Genomic DNA, 26,574 nt, shown 5'->3' with positions numbered 1-26,574 from the left:
TAAATAGGAAAAATATCGAAACTCTTTGGTCATTTTTTTGAGAGAGATGCTAATGGTCCTGTCCGATTCAATGATCTATGCTAAGCTATGCTAAAAGTGGTACCACCAGACCCGGAGATCGGCTGAATGGATTCGAAAACGGTGAAACTCAACTGTTTAACTCTGGGGGAGTTGTAAAATGAGCCTATTTCCAAAAAAGGTGGAGTATCCCTTTAAGGTATTTATCTGACACAATTATTTGGCAAAAAAGTCACACTATAGCTACAGGTTTGATTTTATTCATGGAAAAACAAAAAGCTCACAGGAAAAAGCATATATTGACTACGACAAAATCAGTTATTAATATTTTGTTGGTTCTCTCTTGTTTTTGCATTTGTTCATAATTTCTTTGTATGACAGCATGGCCAAAAATGATAATTTCATTGCATAATCACAAATAAAACAATTGACTCTAAACACGATTACGCAATATGCTTACAAACAGACTTTTTATTATATTTGAAGGGCGAAGATGTCTTATTTTTTTCTTGTTTTTTATCACTCTCAGGGCATGAAAAACAAGATTTGATTTTTTTAAAGAGATTTTCAGATGTCCACTTAAGTGGACAGTATGCGTTTTTGGTTGTAACTGAAGAGATACTGTATTAAACATACTGTAATACAGTAATAACACAGTGATACTGTGTTTATTTAACAAACCAATGAATAAAATTATATGACATCACTTGAAAACTATAAAATATATACAACAAAATATAATACAGCTTTAATTATTAAGAACACAATTGACTATCACAATTGAGAATAAAGCAAGTTGCATACAGTGCACTCTCTATAGTTTATTAGGTCATTGATACTTTCATTTGATACTGTTGCCCCTGACAACAACACAGCCCAAGTGCAATGTCGGCTGGAGCGCTAGCACAAAACAGCTAATTCTCTTTGCAATGCAAACTAGCAAAAGCCCCAACAACACCACAGGCTGTATGAAATGAAAGTGAAGTTCAGAGAACTCTGGAACCCATGTGAGAAAAGCAAACAGGTTGTTAAGCAGTCAAAGGATTGCCTTCAGCTCGATGGCCGCATGGGAGAAAGCATTCAAACACTGGGTTTATTGAGGCGAGACAATTCCCATACTGCATGTCAAATTCAAACTTATATAAATACTCCTCTTCTGAACCAAACTTTTGTTGCATGTCATGTAGGATGTTTCTGACTTGTGCCATTAAATAATGCAAACAGCATATCAGTATAGCAAAAGGTCTACAGGTTTGCAGTACATCACAAACTGACACAATGTTAAGGAGAATGGAAAAATTATAGAAAATCTCCACATCTGTGCTCTCATAACAAGGCTATGAGACATTGTCATGGCAACTGTGCATATGTCTCACATACCATAATTGTTGCTGATAAATCAATTGAAAGGCCAGCGGCAAATAACAAATGTAGTACTTTACAATCTTAATTATTTTTGGTCTATTTTCTGCGTAATTGGAGCTATTCTTACGTGAATGTTTGTCATTATTTATTGTTTATCGTACCTTATTTTTCCTAAGCAGGACCTCATCTTCACTTTGTGGTTGATACATTACTGTATATAATTTAGTATCTATATACACACACACGTATAGATAGATGGATAGATAGATAGTCATTATCTGTAGACTAGATATGGTTGTCATCCTTTACAGGGTATCATGCAGCAAATTACCTTAGTATTGGGTGACCCCACTCAAGATGACCTCAACTATCCTGAACACAAATTCCACTGTGTCCATGAGTCACAGGTAAAAACGAATCTTCATTTCCCTTTTACCTTTCTCTTCACTAACATTACATTTGTTCTTTTTAGATGGAACAATCTCAAAGTATTTATGAAACCATGTTTTTGTGTATCTTCAACACGTTCTCACTCCCAACTCATCACATATTAACAGTTGTGTAACCGGTTCTACTCGACCTGCTCGGAGCGGGATTCGAACTGTGGTCTGTGGAGTGGGAAGCGGACACTCTAACAAAGAGATCCCTCTAGCATCAGTCACTAGCGCCTCTTGAGATCAGAGGAATGAGGTTTACACGCACAGCTCTTACTGGCCTATGACAGTTACACTCATCCCCATAAACCTCACTCCCATCCGGGTCACGGCACCAAATCTAACCGGTTCTACTCAACCTGCTCCGAGCAGGATTTGAACCGGCGGGTGCTCTAACAAGGAGGCTAAAGACCAAACCCTCTAGCGTCAGCCACTAGAGCACCTCTTGAGATCAGGGGAGTGATGTTTATAGCACAGCTCTTACTGGCCTACATCAGTTACACTTGGTCAGGGTGGGTCTTGATCTGGAGCACAAGACAAGCGACTAAAAGCAGTGATGTACCCTGCATTGAAAATGTTAAAGGGGTATCCTGTGTGTTAAAAAGTGACGCCAAGGTGTCCCGGACAAGCGTCAATATATGACGAGTTGGGAGTGAGAATGTATTGGTATCTTATATAAGATATTACATATTTAATCATATTTACACAGAGCACACAACACCTCTGCACTAACTCCTGATTTCTCTCAACATGGGAACAGGAGAGGTGTCAGTCAATAAATGGGAAAACAAAATAACTTGCGTTACTTATTTATTAAAAATGTAACTCAGATGTTACTTTGCTAGTTACATGAAAAGGTAATCTGATTATGTAACTCGCATTACTTGTAATTCGTTACCCCCAACACTGAAGATATCAATGGTACATTGTTTGATCACTGCAATAGAATCACTCCAAATCTGTTTGAAATGTCTGATGTGGCTGTATGTGTTTTTCTGTTATGTAGATCTGGGGGCCATGAATCAGTCGACATCACTGTGCTAACTTTATGAGCTGATAAAATTCAGTTTACTTTGGACATAAAAGTGTCACTCAAGAGATGCAGCGCTTCTCTGTGTATGATCACTGCTGTCTGGAAATCTCTTAGTGTTTCATTTAAAATCCAGACAGATATAACAGATATATTAAACATGAGTTGATTTTAGGATTGGTGTACATCATCTATATTCTGAACCTGAACGTGTATATTAAAATATGTATGTTTCTGTTCAATGCTATTTCAAGGAAAAAGACGTGGGAAAAGGAGCAAATGTTGCCATCTCTGGTTCTGCCTCTGTTGCCATGGTGGAAATTGAGGATAAAAATAAAAAAGTGAGCCAACAAATGATGTCATTTCCTTTGTCACCTGATGATTTAAGTGTACCAAGGGCAATTTCAGATTATCAGACTCTAGCAAGTGGATCTTTGGAAAGATTACCTAACCTAGAGATGGTAACATTGAGGTGCCTAGCCGATTCTACAAATGAAACGCAATCTGAATGGACTGAATCGTCTGGTTTTTACCAAGAAAAGGCAATTGAAGGTGGGATAGACAAGAAGGAGGCTTTCATTTCCTCTCTCATAGTCCAGCCCATCAAAACAAACTCAATCTTTTCTTTTTCCAGAGACTACAGGAGTGCTTGACCCTGAACGCAAGTCTCAACCTCGGACCATGAGGGTGAGAAATATTAATTCAACAGCAGGTGGATACGTTCCACAATCTGAGGAGTCTTTTAAGATGAGCACTAAAATCAAATCAGAGGTCAAAGGTCAAACCAAGAAGGAGCCCTTGCTGGCACCACAGTTATCCGTTTCAACTCTGAAGAACAGTACAGCCGTTTCAACGAACACAGCCACAAATGTCCCTCTGACTGATATTTTAGATACAGCCAATGACAAGTCACGGACAAAATCCATTGAGGATTCAATAAAAGCGGCAAGTGGTTCACCTCAAAACCTGACCAATGTAACGGAAACCAGCACTGGCAGCACCTCTGTCAGTAAAGTAAAGTCACCGGAGAAGAATAAAGAAATCAGAGTGACTTTCAACCCTGGGGAAACTACTGCACAGAGAGAGAGAGAGCAAGAAAAGATAAAAGATACAGATGAGACTTCACAGATTAGACGTGAACAAAAAGCATCTGTGAACGGAGAACCAGAAACTGATGATACTATTGCTATTGCTGCCTGTCCAGGACGTCCTACCACTGCACCAAGTACAACAACAGAGACCCACTGTAAGTAAAAAAAAAAATAATAATAATAATAAAAAAAGGTAATTTTTTGGAAGCTGAAGTGTGCACATTTTCAATGCTAAACAAGCATTGTTTGCTAAACTAAACATTTCTCCTACCCTAAATTAATATGTGTGTAAGCCATTTATTCTGTATGTTGATTGCCTCAAAAAGTGTGAAGACTGTGAGCAAAGTAATTGAATATTTAAATTATTTAAACAGTTTTTAATTTTTAAATTAAATTAAATTAAATGAATTTAAATCACTGTGAAAACTTACTTTCACAAAATAAATGTAAAAAAAGAATACCATAATACATGATGAAAAAATTATAATAATATAACAGCATAGTTATTATTATTATTATTATTATACTATTGTTATGTTTACATGTTGTTGTTGTTATTATTTCTTTATTTTGTTGTGCCTCTAGAAAGTTCAGACTCCTGCACATAATTTTTTTCCTCATTACATCTGATACTTCATTTTAGAAATGATAAACAATGTCTGAGAAATGCAGAAAAACAATATAAAAATAATGTCTCACTAATTGGCTTTTTTTTCTTTTTTCTAAGCCAATCAGATGCACAGAAACATACACAGAGAAGGAAGTCTAGTACGCACACCGTGTTTCAGAGGGCCAAGGGTAAGAAACACGCTTATCTCTCTTATAATTAATTAACATTCCATTATCTTTACACTAATTTTGCTCATTAAAATGAAAGGCTTTACTTGTTTTGATAGTTCAGTGCGGTTTACATACTACTCTGAAATGCTAATGGTGTTTGCAAGTTTCAAGCAATAAACTGATAACTTCACATATCTGTTCCATTTTAAATGAGAGAGAAATGCAGCATTTCATAGAAGTTTCAAGAAAATCATTACAATCTTACAGATATGAATAGATTCTATCATATTTTAACTTTGAATGCAATATATGAATACAGTGAGATGGTCCTTTTCTCCTTGCTCTAATACTGTGATTCTCAACCACATGGTCATCTCAGGCCCATTGCTGGCCTTTGTAGGAAATTGAGTTTGCAGAGGCATTATTCAATTAAGTGTGGAATAGAGGAGAAGAAGGGTCATTTACCTCCACTGAATGGATCTTATGAACAAGAACTGACTCATTGTTTGACATTGAGAGAGAAATATTATCCTAAAAAGAGGAACAGGATTGCAGAATTTATTTAATAATGCCAGTGCTAGAGAGAGAAAAAGAAAAAGAGGAGACTGACACTAGGACTGACACTACATACCATTTCTGAACCATTTTAGTGTACTGTTAACCTGTTATTTCATGCATCTATGTTATGTAAATTCTAGAAGGCTTTAGCAATGTAATCCTTTACAGTTAATTACTGACAGAAGAGAGAGAGAGATTATAGTTGCAGTATAGAAGCGATTCAGAGGCCATTAGTTGAGCACTTGCGCCCTCCTGTGGTAGACATGTGTCTGTTGAGTACTGCGGTCTTTTAAGGTAGTAAATAACAAAATTAGCAACAACAACAACAACAAAAAACTAAGCTTGTCAGTGCTTAAATTGTTGCCATGATAATTTCTTATTTGAATAGGTTATTTAATTGCGTGCTTGGGCAGTTTGATAAGTGATTTCGAGGGTCCATTCCAAGTGATTGCTAAGGTGTTTTGGGCCATTAGTCGGATAGTGCTAGTGCTGAAGTGTTTTTAAAGATAGATAGATAGATAGATAGATAGATAGATAGATAGATAGATAGATAGATAGATAGATAGACAGACATTAAACAATAAACATATTATATTATATTATATTATATTATATTATATTATTACAATGATTATTATTAATCGTCATTTTTAGGGGTATCCAGGCCCACCTGGCTTACCAGGCCCTCCAGGTGAAAAAGGAGACAAAGTATGTATTAACCAATAATAATAATATTACATAAATTGTAATCACATTTTTAAAAAGAAATCTTTATTGTAAAGTCAAATAAATTTTTCAGTCGAACTAATGCTTTAATGGGTGTTTGCGTGTCACTCAGGGCTACGCAGGAGTGATGGGCCGTACGGGCCGGACAGGGTACAGAGGACCGATCGGACCCCCCGGCATGCCGGCTATCATAGTCTGGCACACGTCAGAAGAGGAGTGGCGAGTGTTCAAGGTGCAGAACAATGTTTTTACTCATTTTAGATCATTTAAGGTTTTTCTGCCATTTAAAACAAAGAAAACAAAGAAACATAGCTGATTCTGTGAATAGTTGAAATTCAAATGCTGCCTGCATTCTTACATTCTACGAAAACACTGTGTGGTTGGATAGAGGATCTTATTTAGACTTTTCATTTTGCTTGCAGAATAAGAAATTCTACAAAAAACTAGTGTCATTGTGGCCGGTAAGTTAGTCTGCGTTTGACCCCTACTGAGAGCTCTATTGAATTACATGACCACACTGCAGATTTAAATCCTTTTTACCCCCATTTTCTTTAGAGAGTGAAGGGATTACCCGGACCTTTGGGACCACTTGGAGAACCCGGACCACCCGTAAGTAAAAATATAATATTTGACTACTTATTATTTCCATGTAATGTTCATAGACTGTTAGTGAGAGACATTTTCTAACTTACTGATGACTCCCAAATATGATGATCCATATGCAGTGGGACCAAATTCCGACTTTTTTACTTATTTTCTAAATTACATTTTTTTTTTCTGACCCCAGTGTAAAAACCCTTTTCATATGCTGTATGTGATATTAGGACTTTTAAAAAAAAAGTTTATCTATCTATTTTTAGGGCCCCCCTGGAGTTCCAGGCAAACAGGGGAGAAAGGGAGAGCGAGGGAAACCTGTAGGTATCTCTGTCTCCTCTCTTCATCACACAATCGTCTATGGCAACAGATAAATGCTAGCTCACTGTTACATAGAGAAACATGGTGGGCAGCTTCATAAAAGTGTGATCAAACCATGTGGAGACACGATACGGCTCAGAAAGAATTTGATAACCTCAGTGGGTCAACAAGCATCAACAAGCATGAAGTCAACAAGAGTCACATTGTTCAGACTTCAGCTGATTCAAAAGCAAAGACTCATGTAGTCTTGTTGCCATTCAAATCATAAGAGCAGTTTCAGTTTAATCTTTGGCATCAAGGGAAATGTGACATTCCCAAGATGACATTCATCTGAACTTCTTTTGGCTGCCTCCTCATGCATGATCACGGATTTACAAGGATATTTTTTGTAAGTGAAAGGATTATTTAACAGGTTTTATAAATCTTAAATAATCCTCTAATAAGCTTCTATTTTTTAATCAAAGGTAAAGTGAATATAGCTCAGTTGAACGGTTAAATACACACACTTGTATGTGTCAGAATGCCTTTTTTTGCAAGTATCCTAGTAAACACAGTCATGCTTTAAGTGAATGTAAACAGTTGAGAAAGGATGGAACCTATGTGTAACAGTAAATTGGATTCGGGCAGCTCTTAAAGTGACACCAACCTAATTTTCCTGCTGCCATTAATGTTAATCAAACAACAAGAGAGAAAATCACTCACTGCTCTTGACTAAATCACTTTGTGTAAGTTTAATAAGGACAAATGTATATTTCATTTACACAGTGAAGACCACGCAGTGTTTTTTTTAAATACATTTTATTGAAGTTTTTCAGGTAGGTTTAGTTTTGTTGTGTCTTTGTTCTATTGTATTTTTTATTTATTTTTGGTCCTATTGCTTCTAATTAGTTTATTTGTTCTTATTTTATCACTGACTGTTTACATGTCTTCAGTAAGCTTGAGGTTTTTTGTTTTTAGGCTAATTAGTTTTTTGTGATATTGACATTGGTGACAAGAATTATGAAATATCTATCAATTTATCAAAAATGTTGATATAATAAAAACCTTGTTTAAAGCAAAAATGACTATATTGTCATACATATCGTTATTGTGAAAGTGAAATAAATTGACTCATATCGTGATATAAGATTTTGGCCATATCGCCTATACCCAGTTGCATCCTATATTTAACTTAACTTAACTTAACTTAACTTAACTTAACTTAACTTAACTTAACTTAACTTAACTTAACTTAACTTAACTTCAACTGGTTGATAGATGTGGTTAATCTGATCTGAGTTTATTTGTATTTGCCTGTTATGTGATTGCTTTATTTAACAGAGTTGGTCTTTATGGCACAAATGGTTCACTCTGAGATTTTATGAGATAATTTATTTGCAGGAAGATTCCACGTAAAAGAGCTATTGTAAAAAAAAAGAGCTAAAATGATAGAACTTGACAAATAGACTAACTAAAATTAAACACTCCAGTATCTATCAAATACTGAAGCATGTGCTATACTGTGTACGTCTTGCTTTTGTCTTGTACTAGGGAAGATCAGGACCCGTTGGAATGCCAGGACCACCTGGGAGGTCAGGACCAGAGGGCACAGCTGGGAAGAATGGGGAGACAGGCCAACCTGGAGCACCTGGGGAGGATGTAAGACTTATGAGAATCAAAATTCTTAATATGCATCTATGCAGTGGTTTATCAAGTGGTGTTTTATGTGTATATTTTTGTAAATATATTGTACAAGTCTGCATAGATTTGTGTGTGTGTGTGTGTTTTTCTGTAGGGCCCAAAAGGTTATGAGGGAGAGAAGGGCAGTAAAGGGGAGCTGGGTGAGTGGGTAAGAATGACCAGGGTTTTTTTGTGGATAATACCATAGCTAGGCAGTCATGGAATCTGTGTCTGCAAAACTCCAGTGAAAACACAGTTTTCCACAGAATTGGAACTTACATCATGCATTAAACTCTCTGCCCCTTTTATGTGCCAATTTTTTTTGACTAATTTGACTATGTGTTCAGCTACCGATAAGAGTACTCTCAATTGCTAAACACATTTTAATCTGTTCTGCAGAAGTCTGCAAATTCCATATGTGCCTAGGCTTAACATAATCTAAACATCCAAGACCAAAATAAGAGTCCAAAACTGTCCTCTCAGTGTGTTTTTGTCATTTCTCCTATATAAAAAAAACAAGTAATTGATTCCCATTCACCCATCCCTATATTTGACTTCTTTGCATTTAAAGAAAGTGTGTCTGATGTGTTCAGGGTGACCTTGGGGAACAGGGGCCTCAGGGAATCAAAGGAAAGAAAGGAGAGAAGGTAAGATGCCCCTCTTGCTATCCAGACTTTCACTAGATATGATCATAGCACTTACCAGCCAACTCTGTTTCTCTAGGGAAAAAAGGGAGAGAAGGGTCTAGCCGGGGTAATAGGATATATTGTGAGTATCAGTGTACATCTGATTGTGTGTCATTTATTTGTATGCAGTTATTCTGCCTGTGTTTATATGAACACAGTACCATTCAAAAGTTTGGGGTCTGTAAGATTTTTAAATGTTTTTGAAAAGTCTCTCACCAAGGCTGCATTTATTTGAGGCTGCATTTATTTCTGTTTTAATATATTTTATAATGTAATTTATTCCTGTGATGGCAAAGCTTCAGTGTCATATGATTTGTCATAAATCAATCAATTATGCTTGTCAAGAAACACATCTTGTTATTAATAATACAAGTATTAATTTCTTTAAAAAAAAAAAACATATTGCTGACCCCCAAAAATTGAATATATACTGTATATTACAAAGTCAAAACATGACATTCTTTAACAACTAATATATTTTCCATACACAGGGGCCACCTGGTCCCAGAGGACCACGGGGATTCATGGGGCCGACTGGTCCACCTGTATGTGCTAAAATATTCATTTATTTGGCTCTAACATACAAATAAGATGAGCAAACTGGCTGTTTATTTTTTGTAATGATCTCTGTCACAGGGACAGACAGGGGGGCTTGGGTTCACTGGATCACCAGGATCACCAGTATGTTACAAAACTTAATTATTCTTTATCATCTCTTAATTCTTATATGTTCATAACTCTACTTTTTACCTCTCTTTATAGGGACGTACTGGGCCGAGAGGGTTGAAGGGAGTTCCGGGCGTCAACGGACCCCCTGTAAGAAACACTGTGCTTTTTACAAGCTCAAATCTAATAGTTCTAATTAACGGGTTCACAATAATCATGGAAAACCCATGTAAACTTGTGAATATTGTGAATATGCATTTTTATACTTTTGCTCAGCTCAAAAAAATATAACATAATGCTCATTCTCTCTTATAAGGGCCAGCTTGGTGATATAGGGCCAAGGGGACCACCTGGCAAGCAGGTAAGTTAAAAAAAGATAATTAATTTCCTAAAAATGTACATTATAATATTTAAGATAATAATATTTCATTATGTTTTGACCAAACCACAAGTAGAGAGTCAAATATCTCATGAAGAAATGAGTCATTATATATTACAGGGAGAGGAAGGGCCTGATGGTATTGTTGGTAGTCCTGGTGTTCCTGGACCACAGGTGCTGTGAACTATACATTTATCTTTCTCCTTTATATCGTGTATCCATGTCCTCTCGCTTACCACACTTACATGCACATTATTGTGCTTTTAGGATCCATTTGGATCATTTGGATACATGCAGTTATAAATGAAGATTGTAATCATGCTAAAAATGTGGAATATGACGAAGTTCCTATATTAGAATTAATCAAAGTGTTTATGTGATCATGATCATTGAGTCTGTTCTTGTCTCTTCTCTCTCACTTCTCAAACTGCTACTACTTGTGTTCACCTGACTTGACTGACTACCCTAAATTATCTTTTCAGGGAAAACCAGGAGATGGACCATCAGGTCAAAAAGGAGACCCTGTATGTGCATCTCATGTTATTTGATAAAAGCTTTGAAATTACAGACACATAAAGTCTAATTTTGATTTTCCTACATTTATCTGAAGCCTATGTATGTCTTATTCAAACAGGGAAATGCAGGAATTGAAGGAAGCATTGGAGATCCAGGACCACCGGGTATAAAAGTAAGCCTGCGGTTCACTCTTCATGAAGAAATATAATATATCTCTATAGATATATCTCATATTCCTTTGTCACACCAATATGCTTCTGTGATAATGCAGCAATATACTGTATGTTTCCAAGCATTAAGCAATTTTTTTGTTTTAGGGTGCCAAAGGAAAACCAGGAAAACTTGGACCCTCAGGTGATCCAGTAAGATTACTTCAAACAACTCCTTAATATTTTAAATGTCTGATTGCTGTGAGACATTTTTACTATGATTGAGACTGAGGTTTCTTTTGTAGAGCAATAGTAGAGCTACACAATTATTTGAAGTTATTAAAGCTTCAATTTAAAAAATGTCATTTCAATTTAAATACTTTAATATACAACCAAAACTTTCAGTGTGTTGTGAAAGTGAGCATGCCACTCTATTTTATCTTTCAATGTAATTTAATATGAAGGACTAAAAATGACAGAACGAAAAATAAATAAATAAATAAATAAAAGTAGAAATAAATAAATAAATGCAGAAATAATATTGAAAATAAATACATTTTGGTAATATAAATGGCTATTTCTGTATTTTTACATGTATTTATTTATTTATTTATGCATTTCTATATGTATTTATTTATGTATTTATACATTTATTTATATATTTATGTATTTATATATTTATTTATTTATATATGTATTTATTTATACATTTATTTATTCCTACATTTATTTATTTCTGTATTTCCACATTTCTACATTTATTTATTTCTGTATTTCCACATTTCTACATTTATTTTTCCCTGCGCATGTATGCTAATTGACCAATGGCTAAGCCACGCCCCCAAACGCGATGAGCCAATCACAGTACGCATAGCTAACCCAATACACTCGGACATTCTCTGCTTCCTCGTCCATTGCAATGCATTGAGGTTATCAGTTTTCATTCGTTTTTATGTTTTTTCTTGTCATTTTGGCTTTTAAACAGCGTGTGTGTGTGTGATTTTGGTTGGGTGACAGTTGTAGGTTACAGTTTGACAAGAGTTTACAGTTTGACAAAAGCACAATGTTGTGTTTTACACAAATATAAGTAGGCTAAACACTTTGCAGTTTTAATTACGTCCTGTATGAACAAAATGGAGTATGTTTTTATGTTTCCACTGTTCGATCGCGCCCGCTCTCTGACACACACACACACACACACACAGAGACACACAAACACACACACACATTCCAGCAATGCAATCTTGACATTGCAGCCTGTTCATTATTCTGCGCTCACACCAAACGTGAATAGAGCGTCAAATTCGCGCGTATCCGCGTCTAGTTCGACGCTTGAACATTTTGAATCCAAAGCGAATAGAACGCGCGTATAAAGCGAGCGTTTGAAGCAAAATAGCACCAAACTATAACGTTTACACTGTGAACTGTAAATCTTTGTTCTGGAGTCGACCTTCTCAACAATAAAATTATTAATATAACCCTCCAATGCATATTTAAGGCCCTTTTGGTGACATCGAGATGATATATAATCTTTCTGTCTCCAAAAAATCATCAATTGCCTCCAATGCATATTTAAGGCCCTTTTGGTGACATCGAGATGATATATAATCTTTCTGTCTCCAAAAAATCATCAATTGCCTCCTGTGAAATGTCTCCTACTGTGACAGCTGCCAAAGCGCCTGTTACCGAATGTTGACTGTTTGTCCGAGTGAGTGGAGGGGGCGTGGCTTAGCCATTGGTCAATTAGCATACATGCGCAGGGAAAAATAAATGTAGAAATGTGGAAATACAGAAATAAATAAATGTGGAAATACAGAAATAAATAAATGTATAAATAAATACATATATAAATAAATAAATATATAAATGCATAAATATATAAATAAATGTATAAATACATAAATAAATACATATAGAAATGCATAAATAAATAAATAAATACATGTAAAAATACAGAAATAGCCATTTATATTACCAAAATGTATTTATTTTCACTATTATTTCTGCATTTATTTATTTATTTATTTATTTTTCGTTCTGTCATTTTTAGTCCTTCATAATTTAAAGCTGTTTTTGTTCTTTAATGCTTGAAATCCAAGAAGCAGTAGAGAAGTTAAATGATTATCGTATAACAGTTCAAATCGCAAAATAGTGTTTGTCACAATAATCGAAATATGTATTTTTTCATCAAATTGCGCAGCTAGACAGAATGATATAATGGTTTTGGGAAAGTTGTGTTTGTTGTCCTTGTCTGTCTGTCTGTCAACTTCAGGGTCTGAAATCCCAGCGTGGAATGAAAGGAGATTCTGGCCAAAAGGGAGATCAAGTGAGTTCACTAAAATATTTATAAAAACTCTGGCCAAGTAAACAACACTTATTGAATGCCAGAAACACTGTTCTCAGACTTAAAAAAAAAAAAAAAAAAAAAACTGAGGGAGTAAATGTTGAAAGAAATCTATATTTTCTTATCTGTGGTTTCTCTTTGTCAGGGTCTTCCGGGGCTGCCAGGTAAACAGGGATTCAGAGGCAGAGGAGGGCAGTCTGGTGTACAGGGAGAGATAGGACCACCTGGACCTGCTGGTTTACCAGGGCCCACGGTGAGCGGCAGCTACATTTAACTGGTTAAAAACTGACTCACTGAAAGTCAACCACTTATTATGCTTTTTCTTCAGGGCTATGATGGACCTATTGGAGATCCGGGGATACAGGGAAAAGATGGACTTAAGGTACAGTAGAATTCTAGTTCTCTGTTTGTCAAACGAATCTAACATAGTGTGCTATCTCAGAAAAACACAGTTATCGTATATAAATGGCATCTTCAGGGAGAGAGAGGTCCTCTGGGTATCCAAGGTGTTCATGGACCACGAGGTGACAAGGTGATTGATCATTACTCTTTTTTTAAAGATGTTATACTTTAGATATCACATTCATATACAATTGCAATAAAACAACATGATTTAACTTCAAAAGGGTCGAACTGGCCAAGGAGGATTTTCTGGTTTTCCAGGACCTTTGGTAAGTAGGCTATAATTTCTTTAATATAGTCATAATTAGGAGGGCAAGTATACCAAGACCTGGTTTCACAGACATGGCTTATATGAAGTTAGGATTAGGCCTTAATTCAGTTAGGACATTTATGTAGCTTTTATAAACATGCCTTAGAAAAAAAAAACATTACTGGTGTGAATCTTGAGACAAAACAATGGCACTGACATGTTTAAGATATGCCAGTGCAAGTTGCTTTCATTTAAAACAGCTCAAACATGCATTTTAGTCTGGGACTAGGCTTAAGGTCTGTGAAACCGGGCCAAGTGTTTAAACAATGTAAATTTGAGTAGATTAATTTAATCATGGCACCCCCAGTGGTAATTATAGGAAAAATAGGTAGGTCGTTTTTCATTACTTATTATAACTATTACCTAAAACAACTAATAGCCTTGACCTGTAGGTGGCGCTGTAAACGCATTTACATTGTATTCACAGACAATAATAAACTATTTGCATTTTAAAAAATATATACTGTATATACTTTACTAGGCTACTAGGGTCCATTATAGATATAATACAACTATTTCTAAACGCTTGTTTTATAGGGGGAGATGGGAAAATCAGGAGAACAAGGACCTGAAGGAGAGCCTGGTATTAAGGTTCACGTGTACATCAGATCATTACTTTTTAAATATATTAAAATGTATTTTAACAACTCCATGTCGTGCATTATTAAGTAAGGTCTGCTCATGATTTTCTAATTCCTTTGGTCAGAATTATTTCAGTCACAACAGAAAATCACATTCATGTACAGTACATGGCCAAAAACATTTTTTCTTTTTTTTTCTTTAATGGGACAGGGTAGACAAGGGGTCCCTGGGGGAACTGGATTTAAAGGTCAAAAGGTAAATTGAGCTCCCTAATGATTGCTCAAATACATTCATTCATACAGTCATTCTCCAACACTAAATGTCACAACAAACTTAGCATAGCATTGATTAACTATAGCATAGACTGATGTGGATTAGCATAATTGTGGATTAGTCATGATGTTTATCATCATTTAGGGACTGCAGGGTGTTTCGGGGAGTAGAGGACAAGATGGCACTCATGGTGCACCTGTAAGAGCCACACATACACATTTTGATAAAGCATGCCCTGTTAGTTTGCCTCATTACACACTAAGAGTAATTTTTGTTATAGGGATCGATTGGACCACCAGGATCAGATGGAGATAGAGGACCTACAGGACCACGGGTAAGACCCCTTCTCATTTCTTTATGCTTTGTTAGACATATTTATGCTGATATGGACAACATAACTGATTAAATCTGATGTCTGAACAGGGTTTACAGGGAAAACCTGGTGCACCAGGAATTCAAGGTCCTATTGGAAAAACTGTGAGTTTTATTTTCCTTTACTGATTGATAGGGTTTCCAAAATCTTGTGGCCTCATCTTGTGGTATATTTAGCAGTTAAAAATGTTATAGTTTGCCAATTCTGACATTACTGTCTAAGAATATGACCTGCAGCACGATGCTATTAAATAACTTTTTAAAGGGGGAACCAGGGAGCCGAGGTCTCGCTGGCAAACCTGGAAAGCCTGGAATCAGAGTAAGTAATGATTTCATAAAATTCCAACCACCTTTTTATTTTACATGACACCCAGTTCTCCAGCATAGACTTTGTCCAAATTTGGATATTTTTTCTGTGCTATTTTATTGCAATTGGCGATGAATTTTATGTGGCTAGTTCAGTCTTGATAGGTTTTTAAATTATACATTTTGTAATGGTTTGTTTTTCTCAGGGTGTCAAAGGCAGAGAGGGTTCAAGAGGGTTTCATGGCAGACCTGGGGAAAAGGTTAGTGGTTTTGTAAAATGTAGAAATCACATCATGTGACGCATCAATACATATGATGACAAAAACTAAATGCAACAAAAAGCTGAAAACATTATTAGCCACGTTTAACAGTAATCAGCAGCAGAAGTAGAACGTTTTCTTTCATTCTTGCATCTAAACCAAACCTCCTTTCATTTACAAGCCATATGTTCATCTGACTATTCTCTTCTTATAATTCAGAAAATACATTTTACAATCTTTTCATTTGATATTAGGGGAAAAATGGCCCTGAGGGGCCAAAAGGAAGGCCTGGTCAGCCAGTAAGTGCCTTATAATATATATCTTATTTAAGTGCCATTAAACTTTAGGCTCTGAAACTTTGATTGAAATCTATCAATTTCACTATCTAGGGTCCTCGAGGCATACCAGGAGAGAAGGGCTACATAGGACCGCCTGTAAGACATACATTTAACATACATGCACAACATTTTGCAGTCTTTTTGCCAGTGATGCAGTAGTAGTAAGTGTTTATTCAATGTTGAATTGATTTGTGATATGTGTGAAACATTTGTAAATACAATCTTAAAGGGACCACAAGGAAACATAGGCCAGTGGGGTGAGATAGGCCTGCAGGGGCCAGTAGGAAATCAAGGGCCCCGAGGACCTCCTGGGCCGAATGGAGTGGCTGGGTACCCAGTATGTGTTTTTGGTTTATTTGGTTTATTGTTGTGAGGACTGTGGGAAGGTTTCAGCTCTAATCCCTTATTGTATTCTTTCTATTTCAGGGTAAAGATGGACCACCTGGACCCCTCGGCCCTCCAGGAGAAAAAGGCAATAAGGTGGGATATTTTTTCTAGTTTTATCTTTATTATATATGTAAAATCTATTGTTTCTCCCCATTGTGACCTAGTATGAGATCTTTTGTTCATAAATGTTTTGGCCAAAGGGACTGAGAGGAGCCAGTGGACTGAAGGGAGTTGCCGGTATCGATGGTGAGGAGGTAGATTGGTTATAAATTTTGATTATGTAGTTACACTTAAAGGGATAGTTCATCCAAAAATGAAAATCCTGTCATCATTTGCTCACCCTCAAGTTGTTCCAAACCTGCATGAGTTTCTTTCTTCTGTTGAACACAAAAGAAGATATTTGTGACAAAATTGACAAAATTGCCATTCACTTCCATAGTATTTTTTCATAGTCACTGGCTACCATCAATTGACTGGTTACTGACATTCTTCAAAATATCTTATTTTGTTCAACAGAAAGAAGAAAGAAACTCATACAGGCAGTAGGAGAGCCATTTTACCGCAAAGTATAAAAAGTTACAATATGCAATGCAATAAATACAAAAGGGTGAAAAAAAACATTATTTATGAGTCAAATTTGTAACTGAGACAAGATGATTTACTTTAATGAAAAAAAAAGGGGATTTCCAGAAAATATTCATCCCAGAATGACCTTAAGTTATTTTTTTCTACATTAGCCCATCTTGTAGGCCTATCTAACCATCCAAGAGCACATGCAGCGTTAAGAGCTGGAAAGAACGCATATAACTGGCATCTCTGCAGAGACTGGATATTTACATGCACAACTTTTGTTTCAGTCGGACTGAATTCATTCCGATTGATGAATCTGAATGTATTGTAGTTTACATGAACGCTAAACATTGTGATGTGATACATGATCGGGTTGATGTGCGTGTTTATAAGTCAAAAGATTCAAATCGGAATATGAACATATGAACCGTTGTGCCGTGCTGTTTGTATTTATCACGCAGTAAAAATGCCCCAAACCAGTCGTCTGTATGATAATCTGAAACAAGGACTGGTGAGCTGTTGTCCTGCTTCACTTCACAGATGCTGAGTGAAAGGAGAATTATAGAATGAGAGGATACTCATTTATATGACACTTTATTCATCAGGAGAACAGCTCGTTCAGCGCGTCATACGTCGTCCTTTCAGTTTCGGTTTTCAATCGATCAAGTTTTTTCACGTTCTCTCGATAAACCACCCCTTTCAATCCGATCTAAAATATTTGTAATAGAGCTGACACTTTTAGTTTTTAACGGGTTATGTTAAAGCCCTACTTGTTATTAATGTTTTTATGAAATATCTCTATATCTGCATTATCATATTATATTTACCGCCATGCGAGCCACAAATTAAAGCTTGGCGAGCCGCATGAGGCTCGCGAGCCGCGCAATGAGTAACACTGCCTTAATGCAAAGATAATTAATATAATAATTTTATAGCAAGTATGCATTAAATTCATCAAAAGTAGCAGTAAAAATGTTTACATTGTTGTTCTTTTGAACCTGAAAAAATGTATCATGGTTTCCACAGATATATTAAGCAGCACAACTTTTCAACATTGATAATAAAAAGAAATATTTCTTGAGCACTGATTTCTGAAGGATCACGTGACACTGAAGACTGGAGTATTGATGCTGTAAATTCAGCTTTGCCATCACAGGAACAGATTACTCTTAAAAATATATTGAAATAGAAAGCAGTCATTTAAAATTGTAATCATATTTCACAACTGTTTTTAACTGTATTTTTGAAAAAATAAATGCTGCCTATAGTAGGTGAGACTTTCCAAAAAATATGTTAATCTTCTTAAAAAACTTTTTAATAGTAGTATAATTGTATTAAATAGATGAGTAATGCTTTGCTTTAGGGGCCAGTGGGTGAAACTGGACCAGTTGGACCAGCAGGAAGTAAAGGATTGCCTGTGAGTACGAATCCTCTAATGCTGTATTTTTGCTATCTCCATTTCATTCGTGTACATTGTGTTATGGTGTTTTATGTAAATGATACACAGGACAGAACTGTCGGTTGTAGGGTGAGAAGGGTAAAAAAGGGTTTCTTGGTGAACGTGGCCTAAAAGGAATCACAGGTGAGAGTGGAAATCGAGGACCACCTGGAGCGAAAGGACCAATAGGAAGAGATGTGAGATTATTTATCTGGTTTTTGATTATTTCTCAAGTACGTTATACTATAAATGAATAAAAGAGATGTTATGTTTGTTTTTTATAAGGGGTTGAGTGGTGCTCCAGGGCAGAAGGGAGATCCTGGATCCCCTGGTGAAAAAGTGAGTTTTTGATGAAGTTTGCACTGGTGTTTGGATGAAATAGTCAAATGCATTGTCGTATTCTGATTGTTATTATGTTTTCTCTGTGTTTTTGTGAATGCATAGGGTCAGTCAGGTGTAAGAGGTCAGTCTGGCTTGGTGGGGAAGTACGGTCCTGGGGGGAGCATGGGAGAAGCTGGTGATAAAGGCGACAAAGGTCTACGTGGACTTGTTGTGCGTACCACTTCCTCCTTTATAGACAGTGTAGCTTATGCAGAAATATATATTCATTTAATTTATTTCAATGTTTTTTTGGATATTAAAGGGTGAGACAGGAACAAATGGGCCTCCAGGTCCAAAGGGTGCTGTTGGGTTACTGGTAAGTTAGGTTTAATATATTTGATATATAGTATATTTTGGGATATATATTCAACATTTGTGTATTTCATTCAAATGTAGGGTTTGCCAGGAAAAGAAGGATTTGTTGGACAAAGTGGAAAGCATGGGCTGAAAGTATGTTTATATTTTTTTTTACTGATGTCTTCTGATGCCATATTTACCTACATTATCTAATTAATTCAGCTTGAAATACATTAGACAGTCACTGTCAATTGACCTAATGTGGTCTTATCAAGTTATTCACCCATGTTCTCTGGTTGTTTGTGTGGTAGGATGAAATAAAACAGATGCTCTGTGACTCTATCATATGAGTAAGTGGATCTGCTTTTGTTTTTGTCTCCTGTAGGGAGAACCTGGACTTAAAGGGGATTCAGGAGGCCCTGGGAAGATAGGATCAATTGTAGGTTTTTACTTTTGAAGGCGTAAACATTATTAAAAAAAGATGTCTGGCCTTGCCTTATTGACCTGAATTTGTATGATGTTCACAGGGTGTTCAAGGTCCAAGTGAGAAGAAAGGAGAGCCTGGAACAAGAGGCAAAATGGTGAGATAACAACAAGGTATTTTGTACTGGCATACAGTATGTTAAAGTGTACAGTGTTAAAATATTTGAATGATCTATGCCCCTGTTTAGGGTCCAGTGGGTCAGCCAGGAGCTGTGGGTCCTCGCGGTCTGAAGGGAAAACGAGGATCTTCAGGAACTCCAGGGGAAAAAGGAGTCAAGGGTCAAATAGGGCCAAAAGTCAGTGGGTCGATATTTTACCGATGTATTATTTAATCTACTCAAAATTACTGCAAGTTTTGTGACTAGAATGTTACTCAAATTTTAATGTCTGCCAACATGTTAAAGGTATAGCGGAGGATTTTTTTACTTCCGGGTGGAATGCCTATACTATTGGTCCTCCTAATTGTCAATCATTCTGGTGAATCAATCAAACTTTTCAAAAAGTGGAGAGGGCGGGTCTTATCTAAAATTCGGAAAGATCCTCCGCTATACCTTTAAATAGTTGATTTTGGACAACAAAACATTAAAACAAGCCCTCCCAGAACAAGTGTAAATGTGATTCTTTCACATAGGGAGTGAACGGTTCTCCTGGAAAGAGAGGCAGTAAAGGTGTTGCAGGAAAGCCAGTGGGTTCTAGATTTTTTTCTGACATTTATGGTCTTGATAATCAGCGTTTTTTCTGTTATTATTTCGGATTTTTCTAACACAAACAAATAAAAAGTTCATGCATATATTTTATTGTTCTCTAGGGACCTCAAGGACCAAAAGGAAAACATGGCAATCCTGGTCTCCCTGGAAAGCCAGCAAGTATCCCTAGGACAAATCCTTAACCTTCTTAACTGTTTATTGTTTGTGCCAAATATGATTGTCTTTTACATTAACTCCATTTAAGGGTCGTAGTGGAACAGATGGACTGCTGGGAGTTATAGGCACTGAGGGCGACCCAGTGAGTAGCTTGCTTTATTCACTATTCACATTTAATAGAGGTGATTGCTTACCCATGCAAAACTAACTGCCACAATGCTAGGGTGTTGCTGGCGGTTCTATGGTTTTCTGAGTTGTTGCTGAGATGTCTGGCCCAAGATCAGTTAGATTGCTTAGAAATGTAATATTCCTAGAGTAGAATAGCTTTATATCAAATGACAGATTTAGCACAAATGTGAGCATTTACTACCTCATTGTACAGGTGCTGCTGAGTGAATGTTTATATTAACTTCCAGGGTGACATTGGATTCAGAGGACCTCCAGGGAGACCAGGTCCTCCAGGTAGTGCTGTAAGTAAGCTTGTTTTATACAATGTTTGAATGATTCATTATAAAGTATCTCAGTCATAGAATATGGTCATGATTTGTACACATGGTTTCAAATACACATCCACAGGGCGCCCAAGGAATATCAGGATTGCAAGGGAGTCAAGGACTATCTGGATCAAAGGTCATTTCTATTCTGACTCATAAATAAATAAATGTTTGCTACTACAATCAGTTTACCAGCCTCTTCATCACAGGGCTCTATAGGACCGAAAGGGAAACCAGGGCCCACTGTGCTGATAGGACCGAAGGTATTTTAATTAAAATCATTGTTTTGCCTTCTACAATCCATAAGTTATTATTCATTCATTCATTCATTCATTCATTCATTCATTCATTCAGTCATTCAGTCAGTCATTCAGTCAGTCATTCAGTCATTCATTCATTCTTTAATTAGGGGATTCCAGGACTTCAAGGTGAAAAGGGAGATGTTGGACAGAAAGGACCTAAGGTATCCCTGTAAAGCCTGACATGAAATAATAGTCAGAAAAACTGAACAGTTTATTGAAATTTTAGACAAAATGAAAAAAATATACACCCGGTTTGCATATATGTTTTTGTTGTTGTTGAGTATCATACTTGATACAGCAGGGGTTTATGGCTCATAGTATAATATAGAATATGGAGCACTTGAGGGGGGGGGGGGGGGAAACTCCCAGCCCCAAACTGAGGGGTAAAAAATGCAAATTTGATGCAGTTATTGATATTTATTTGGCAAAAAATTCAAATGTAATTCTAAAAGTTTAGAAATCAATGAGATGTTTTTAACAGTGTAGCAGTCTTCTTAAATAAAATGCATATAAATATCAGATGTCTCTCTATATCTCCTAATATCTTAGTAAGATAAGATGATATATAAATTCTTAGTTAAATGATCAAAGCTCTGTAGTTTCTATTGTGGGGGGTGGGTTGCATATGTCTATGCAAAACATAAAATGCAAAGCACTACATTGATAATTGAGAGATGGACAAATAAATGTTCCTCAAAAGCTTGATGTATCATATTTGAGACTCGCATTTTAACATGATTTTTCAAAAAAATAAAAAATAAAATTGATAATGAAGTTGCTTTAGTACAGTAAGTGTTAATCTTGAAAAATTACTAACAATATAAAAGTGATTCTAATGTTTACTTTTTAAAACACAGTAAGGATTTTGCAGCAAACCCCCCCCAAAAAAACACGTACCACGATCTGAAGGGGGATATTTTTAGAATTATACTAAAAGGTATTTTACTTGCTAAAAAAGTCTAAACTGTTGAAAATTTAGAAGCTGTAGAAATAAATTGTGTATCAAATATTATACAATAGGGTTTTCTTATGGCTTTATAGTGTTAATATGGTCATTAACACAATTTACAGGGCCATGTTGGAATTAGAGGATTGCAAGGGCCCACTGGACCACCAGGAGAAAAGGTAAGTTCAGATGAAACACACCAAAAACAATCAGTGGCTTTTTTCACTAGTTATAAATGTTTTCCTTCTTCTTTGCACCTTGCAGGGAAAACAAGCTGCTCCAGGGTACAAGGGGCGGCCTGGGCCAAAAGGCATACAGGTAGCAGTTTATATTGTGCACATATTTACTGTGACCTTTTGTTTCTTTATTCATAAGTATGTTTTTTTTTTGTTTTTTTGCAGTGCTAATTGACAGCCTTCTTAACGTTTTTTGTTTTCCAAATAAATGTTAATGAACTTTTTTGTCGTGCAAAACATGGTAAAACAGATTTATAGCAAATACCAAGAAAATATCCATCAGATAAGTATGTTTTTTGTTGCAGGGTGAAGCTGGTGCTCGTGGGCCTCCTGGTGGCAAAGGATTTCCTGGTTCAACTGTATGTCTCTTTGTAAACTCACTGACCAACTTTATTTGCTTTAGAACAATGGCACAGATTCTGACATATTCTTGTTTTGCTCTACAGGGTCCACCTGGAAGGAAGGTGTGTACTGAAATTGCAGGTGTGATTGTAATTTATATAGCTCTGCTTATCATTACGCTGTACCTGAACCAGGTAGGTACAGTACAGATACAGATCTTACTGTCAGGCTGACCTGTAGTGCCCTGGCAATGACTCAAACAACAATGCACACATCACATCGAAACATTGAAAATATGGGATTAAATATATGATTTAAACCTCAAAATATATTACATTTTAAGTTTATGAAAATTGTAAAGAAAAGAAAAGTTATGGTGTAAAAATAAAAAATTCACAGGAATAAATTACTTTAAAAATGAGTCAAATAGAAAACTGACAGAAATTATTTCACAATATAACTGTTTACTGTATTTTGATCAAATAAATGAAGCTTTGGTGAGCATAAGAGACTTCTTTCAACAACTTTTCTTAACCCTTTTCAGTACTTTTTGACCAATTAAAAAAAAAAGATGTGTTTAATAAAATGGTTCTCTCAATTTGAGTGATTCAAATCAGATTTTTTGTTTTTGTTTTAAAGATATGAAATCTGCACAAACAAAAAAGTGGTCATATTTTTGATGTGTGTTAAATAAAATCTTTATATCAACCACAATGAACTTCCATAGTGCAAAAGATTCACTCCCACCCACCGCGAAGAGCCGAGGTGTGATCCTTCCCTTAAATGTGCTTTTTAAAATATTGTTCATATCAACAGGGTATGAAAGGAGTTCAGGGAATATCAGGACAAAAAGGTGTGAAAGGTCGGAGAGGACCACCTGTAAGTTGTAAATTTTTCCTGTATGTAACTGCATGTTAATAATGTCAAAACTTTCATCTCATACTTATTTCATTCCTTTTTAAGAGATTATGATTACTTAATCTATTATATTCTGACTTAATCTCATTTTCTTACAAGGGAAAACCAGGTATTCCCAGCAAGCTGACACCAGGGCTTCACACTCATGCTCAGAGAAGAGCCTCACTAAATGTTAGTACAAACTCAAGCAGTCAACCTTGGTTTGTTAAGCACTGAAACACACTTTTATTGTCAAATACCGCAAGGTACAGTAGAGGAAAAGGTGGGGTCGGGAAGCAGAAAGACTTGACCCAAGATGAAGCGTTTAATATATTGATTGTACTAGTGTCTTTCTGTTTAGAAAGCAAGGTTATCACGAAAGTCTCGATTTGATGACCCTGAAGATGGGATTGAGGAAAATAGCCACTCACAGGGCACCAAAGAGAGCCCAGCAACCACCTGCAGAGAGCTGAGTCTCATCCAGCCTCACCTCAGAGACGGTGAGACCAGAAAATGTGGCTCTTCTTTTAAAAGAAAAATCACTGAGAAGGTCATTTTTATTTAACTGTGGTCTTGTGTTCATAGGGCACTACTACGTTGATCCTAACCACGGATGTCCATTTGATGCTCTCCGTGTTTTCTGTAACTTCACTGCTGGTGGTCTAACTTGTGTGTCTCCTGTCCAGTCTAAAGTAAGAGGATTTTCACAGTTTATCAGTCTTCTTTGATGACTCTAAAACACATAAACAGTGTTGCCAACTTAGCGACTTTTTAGACCCCTTTAGCGACTTTAAAAAAAAGCAACTAGAGACAAATCTAGTGACTTTTTGGACTGCTGGTTAAAGGTACACTATGTAACTTTTAACAAAAAGTTTAAAATTAACAAAATTTCAATACATCTACATCATCAATCCTTCTTCTAAAACGTGTTTATATTTTAGACCTAGCGGGATGATTTTCTGCTACAGGCCCAAAAGTTGCATAGTGTACCTTTAACATGTAGTGGTCAGTCGCTATATCATGCTCATTCTGTTGTCTGACAGAAAATATGTAATTGAACAGCTTTATTGGACATTCGGCTATATATTTGAGTAAAATACAGTATGCGAGTATGCAAGAAAACAGATGTGAAATGCCAACAATTGCCACATGACGTCATCTAGTGACATTTAGCGACTTTTCGAGTAGGCTTTAGCTACTTTCCATTGAAAATAGTTGGAAACACTGCATGTAAACTGATGTTTTTTTTTTTTTTGTTACTCTGAGATGCCCAAAATCTGAAATAGATTTGTTACCCATTATTCCGACACACAACAAATTGAAATTTTCATTTCTCAAAGAAATGTACCAGCTAGACACAGAATAATACAATAACATATGGACACATGTACAGAAGAAGAGTTGCTGTGTATAGATATTCTGTTATATTGAAATAATACCATGTTTGTGGTCACGATTTTGTAAGATTTTAGGAATATGGCCATCAGTGGACAGATCTAAAAAGTGGTTTAGTGAGCTTCACAGAGGCTTCAAGGTAAATCACTACACTTACTAAATTTCATAAGCTAATGAAATGTATTGTTAATTTGGTGTTTTTTTGTTTATATGGAAACAGTGCCATGAATATAATTATTTCTATTAAGAATGACAGGTGTCTCAATGAATGTCATTTTGTGATTTTCACACTCCACAGTTTGAGTACAGAGGTCTCGATGTTGTCCAACTGCGATTCTTACGGTTGCACAGTAACTCTGCCACACAAAGCATCAGCCTGAAATGTCCCAAAAAACCCAGCCCCGCTGCTAAGCACAATGAGACCACCGAGAGGGTGCTACACTTACGAGGAGACTTTAATGAAGAAATCCATCCATCCCATGTCATCATATCACAGCATGGTTGTGAGGTTAGAAGTAATCTCTGGTAATGAAATTAGTCTATGACACAAGACAACAGCTTTGCTAAATGAGACGTTTCCAAAAATTGACACACAGCCAAACCGTGTCAGGTAAATTAAAGCTATTGCATATAACAAGAGCATAATAAGTGTTTTCCCTGCCTTATATTGCAGGTAACGGCACAGGTGAGGGTTCTGGGGAATTCAGAGCTCCACGGAGGAGACGTGCAACTACTTCCCATAAGAGACGTTTATTTAGAGAGCAGAGGGGAGAGCTGGGAAGGAGATGCGATCATCGTCCTTGGACATTTGTGCTTCTTATAGTCTCTTTCCAAAAATAGATGGTATTCACAGAGCTCCTGGAAGGAATGCAGTGTTTCCAGCTGACAGTACATTATAATGAGACTTTGAGTATTGTATTATAATGTTACCTTACATTATGTAAGGTATTTTATGATCAGTGATTTCCAGCATAGCTGAATTTGCTGCCTCTCTGGGTTTGTATTATTCAGATTTCCTGTAGACTGAAAGTGGTGCAATAATTGTTTGCGTGTGTGTAGTGAGCATGTGAGTTTATTTAGACTTGTGTGTCAGTGGGTTGTGAGTATTTATGATAATAATTTATTTATGTAAGGTGTAAGAATTTGTATTCAGTACCTTAATGTTTTACTAACTGATATAAAAAATTAAAAACAATAGGGCATTCCTAGTCCATGTTCTTATAGAAATGTGTCATGAAATACCCTTTATTTTTGCAATATTCCCAATGTTACAATAAACAAATCCTGGATTACTAATACTGTTTATTTATTTTTTATTTTTTTATTTTTTTACTGTACTTTAAAACTAGTCAACATTCCACACCCATTAATGAATTATATATAG

At 36.1% G+C, this 26,574-nt stretch overlaps 1 protein-coding gene across 1 annotated transcript; it reads left to right on the top strand.

Moving 5' to 3' along the window:
• Positions 1–1,700: 1,700 nt before the first annotated feature.
• On the top strand, positions 1,701–26,527 carry LOC311098530 (uncharacterized protein; the record flags this gene model as incomplete). The annotated part of the gene is made up of 63 exons (XM_084138763.1): positions 1,701–1,790; positions 3,102–3,399; positions 3,482–4,093; positions 4,666–4,736; positions 5,931–5,984; positions 6,115–6,234; positions 6,558–6,611; positions 8,448–8,555; positions 8,692–8,745; positions 9,170–9,223; positions 9,300–9,344; positions 9,754–9,807; positions 9,899–9,943; positions 10,025–10,078; positions 10,245–10,289; positions 10,428–10,481; positions 10,790–10,831; positions 10,942–10,995; positions 11,141–11,200; positions 13,245–13,298; positions 13,417–13,569; positions 13,645–13,698; positions 13,795–13,848; positions 13,943–13,987; positions 14,566–14,619; positions 14,821–14,865; positions 15,028–15,081; positions 15,164–15,217; positions 15,307–15,360; positions 15,521–15,574; positions 15,768–15,821; positions 16,076–16,120; positions 16,211–16,255; positions 16,389–16,496; positions 16,586–16,639; positions 16,747–16,800; positions 18,480–18,533; positions 18,644–18,751; positions 18,840–18,893; positions 18,999–19,106; positions 19,198–19,251; positions 19,332–19,385; positions 19,618–19,671; positions 19,760–19,813; positions 19,904–20,011; positions 20,347–20,400; positions 20,524–20,595; positions 20,652–20,720; positions 20,995–21,048; positions 21,155–21,208; positions 21,282–21,335; positions 21,482–21,535; positions 22,446–22,499; positions 22,585–22,638; positions 22,862–22,915; positions 23,003–23,020; positions 23,715–23,777; positions 23,916–23,987; positions 24,157–24,295; positions 24,381–24,487; positions 25,261–25,329; positions 25,489–25,698; positions 25,864–26,527. The coding sequence occupies 63 exons, from the start codon at positions 1,701–1,703 to the stop codon at positions 26,011–26,013; spliced, it is 5,052 nt and encodes a 1,683-aa protein (XP_083994889.1). The 3' UTR covers positions 26,014–26,527.
• Between the last annotated feature and the right edge of the window lie 47 nt (positions 26,528–26,574).

Source organism: Abramis brama (assembly GCF_963993115.1).
Source record: "Abramis brama genome assembly, chromosome: 16".
In the NCBI taxonomy this organism is placed as follows: Eukaryota; Metazoa; Chordata; class Actinopteri; order Cypriniformes; family Leuciscidae; genus Abramis; species Abramis brama.
This window is presented reverse-complemented; position numbering and strand designations above follow the sequence as displayed.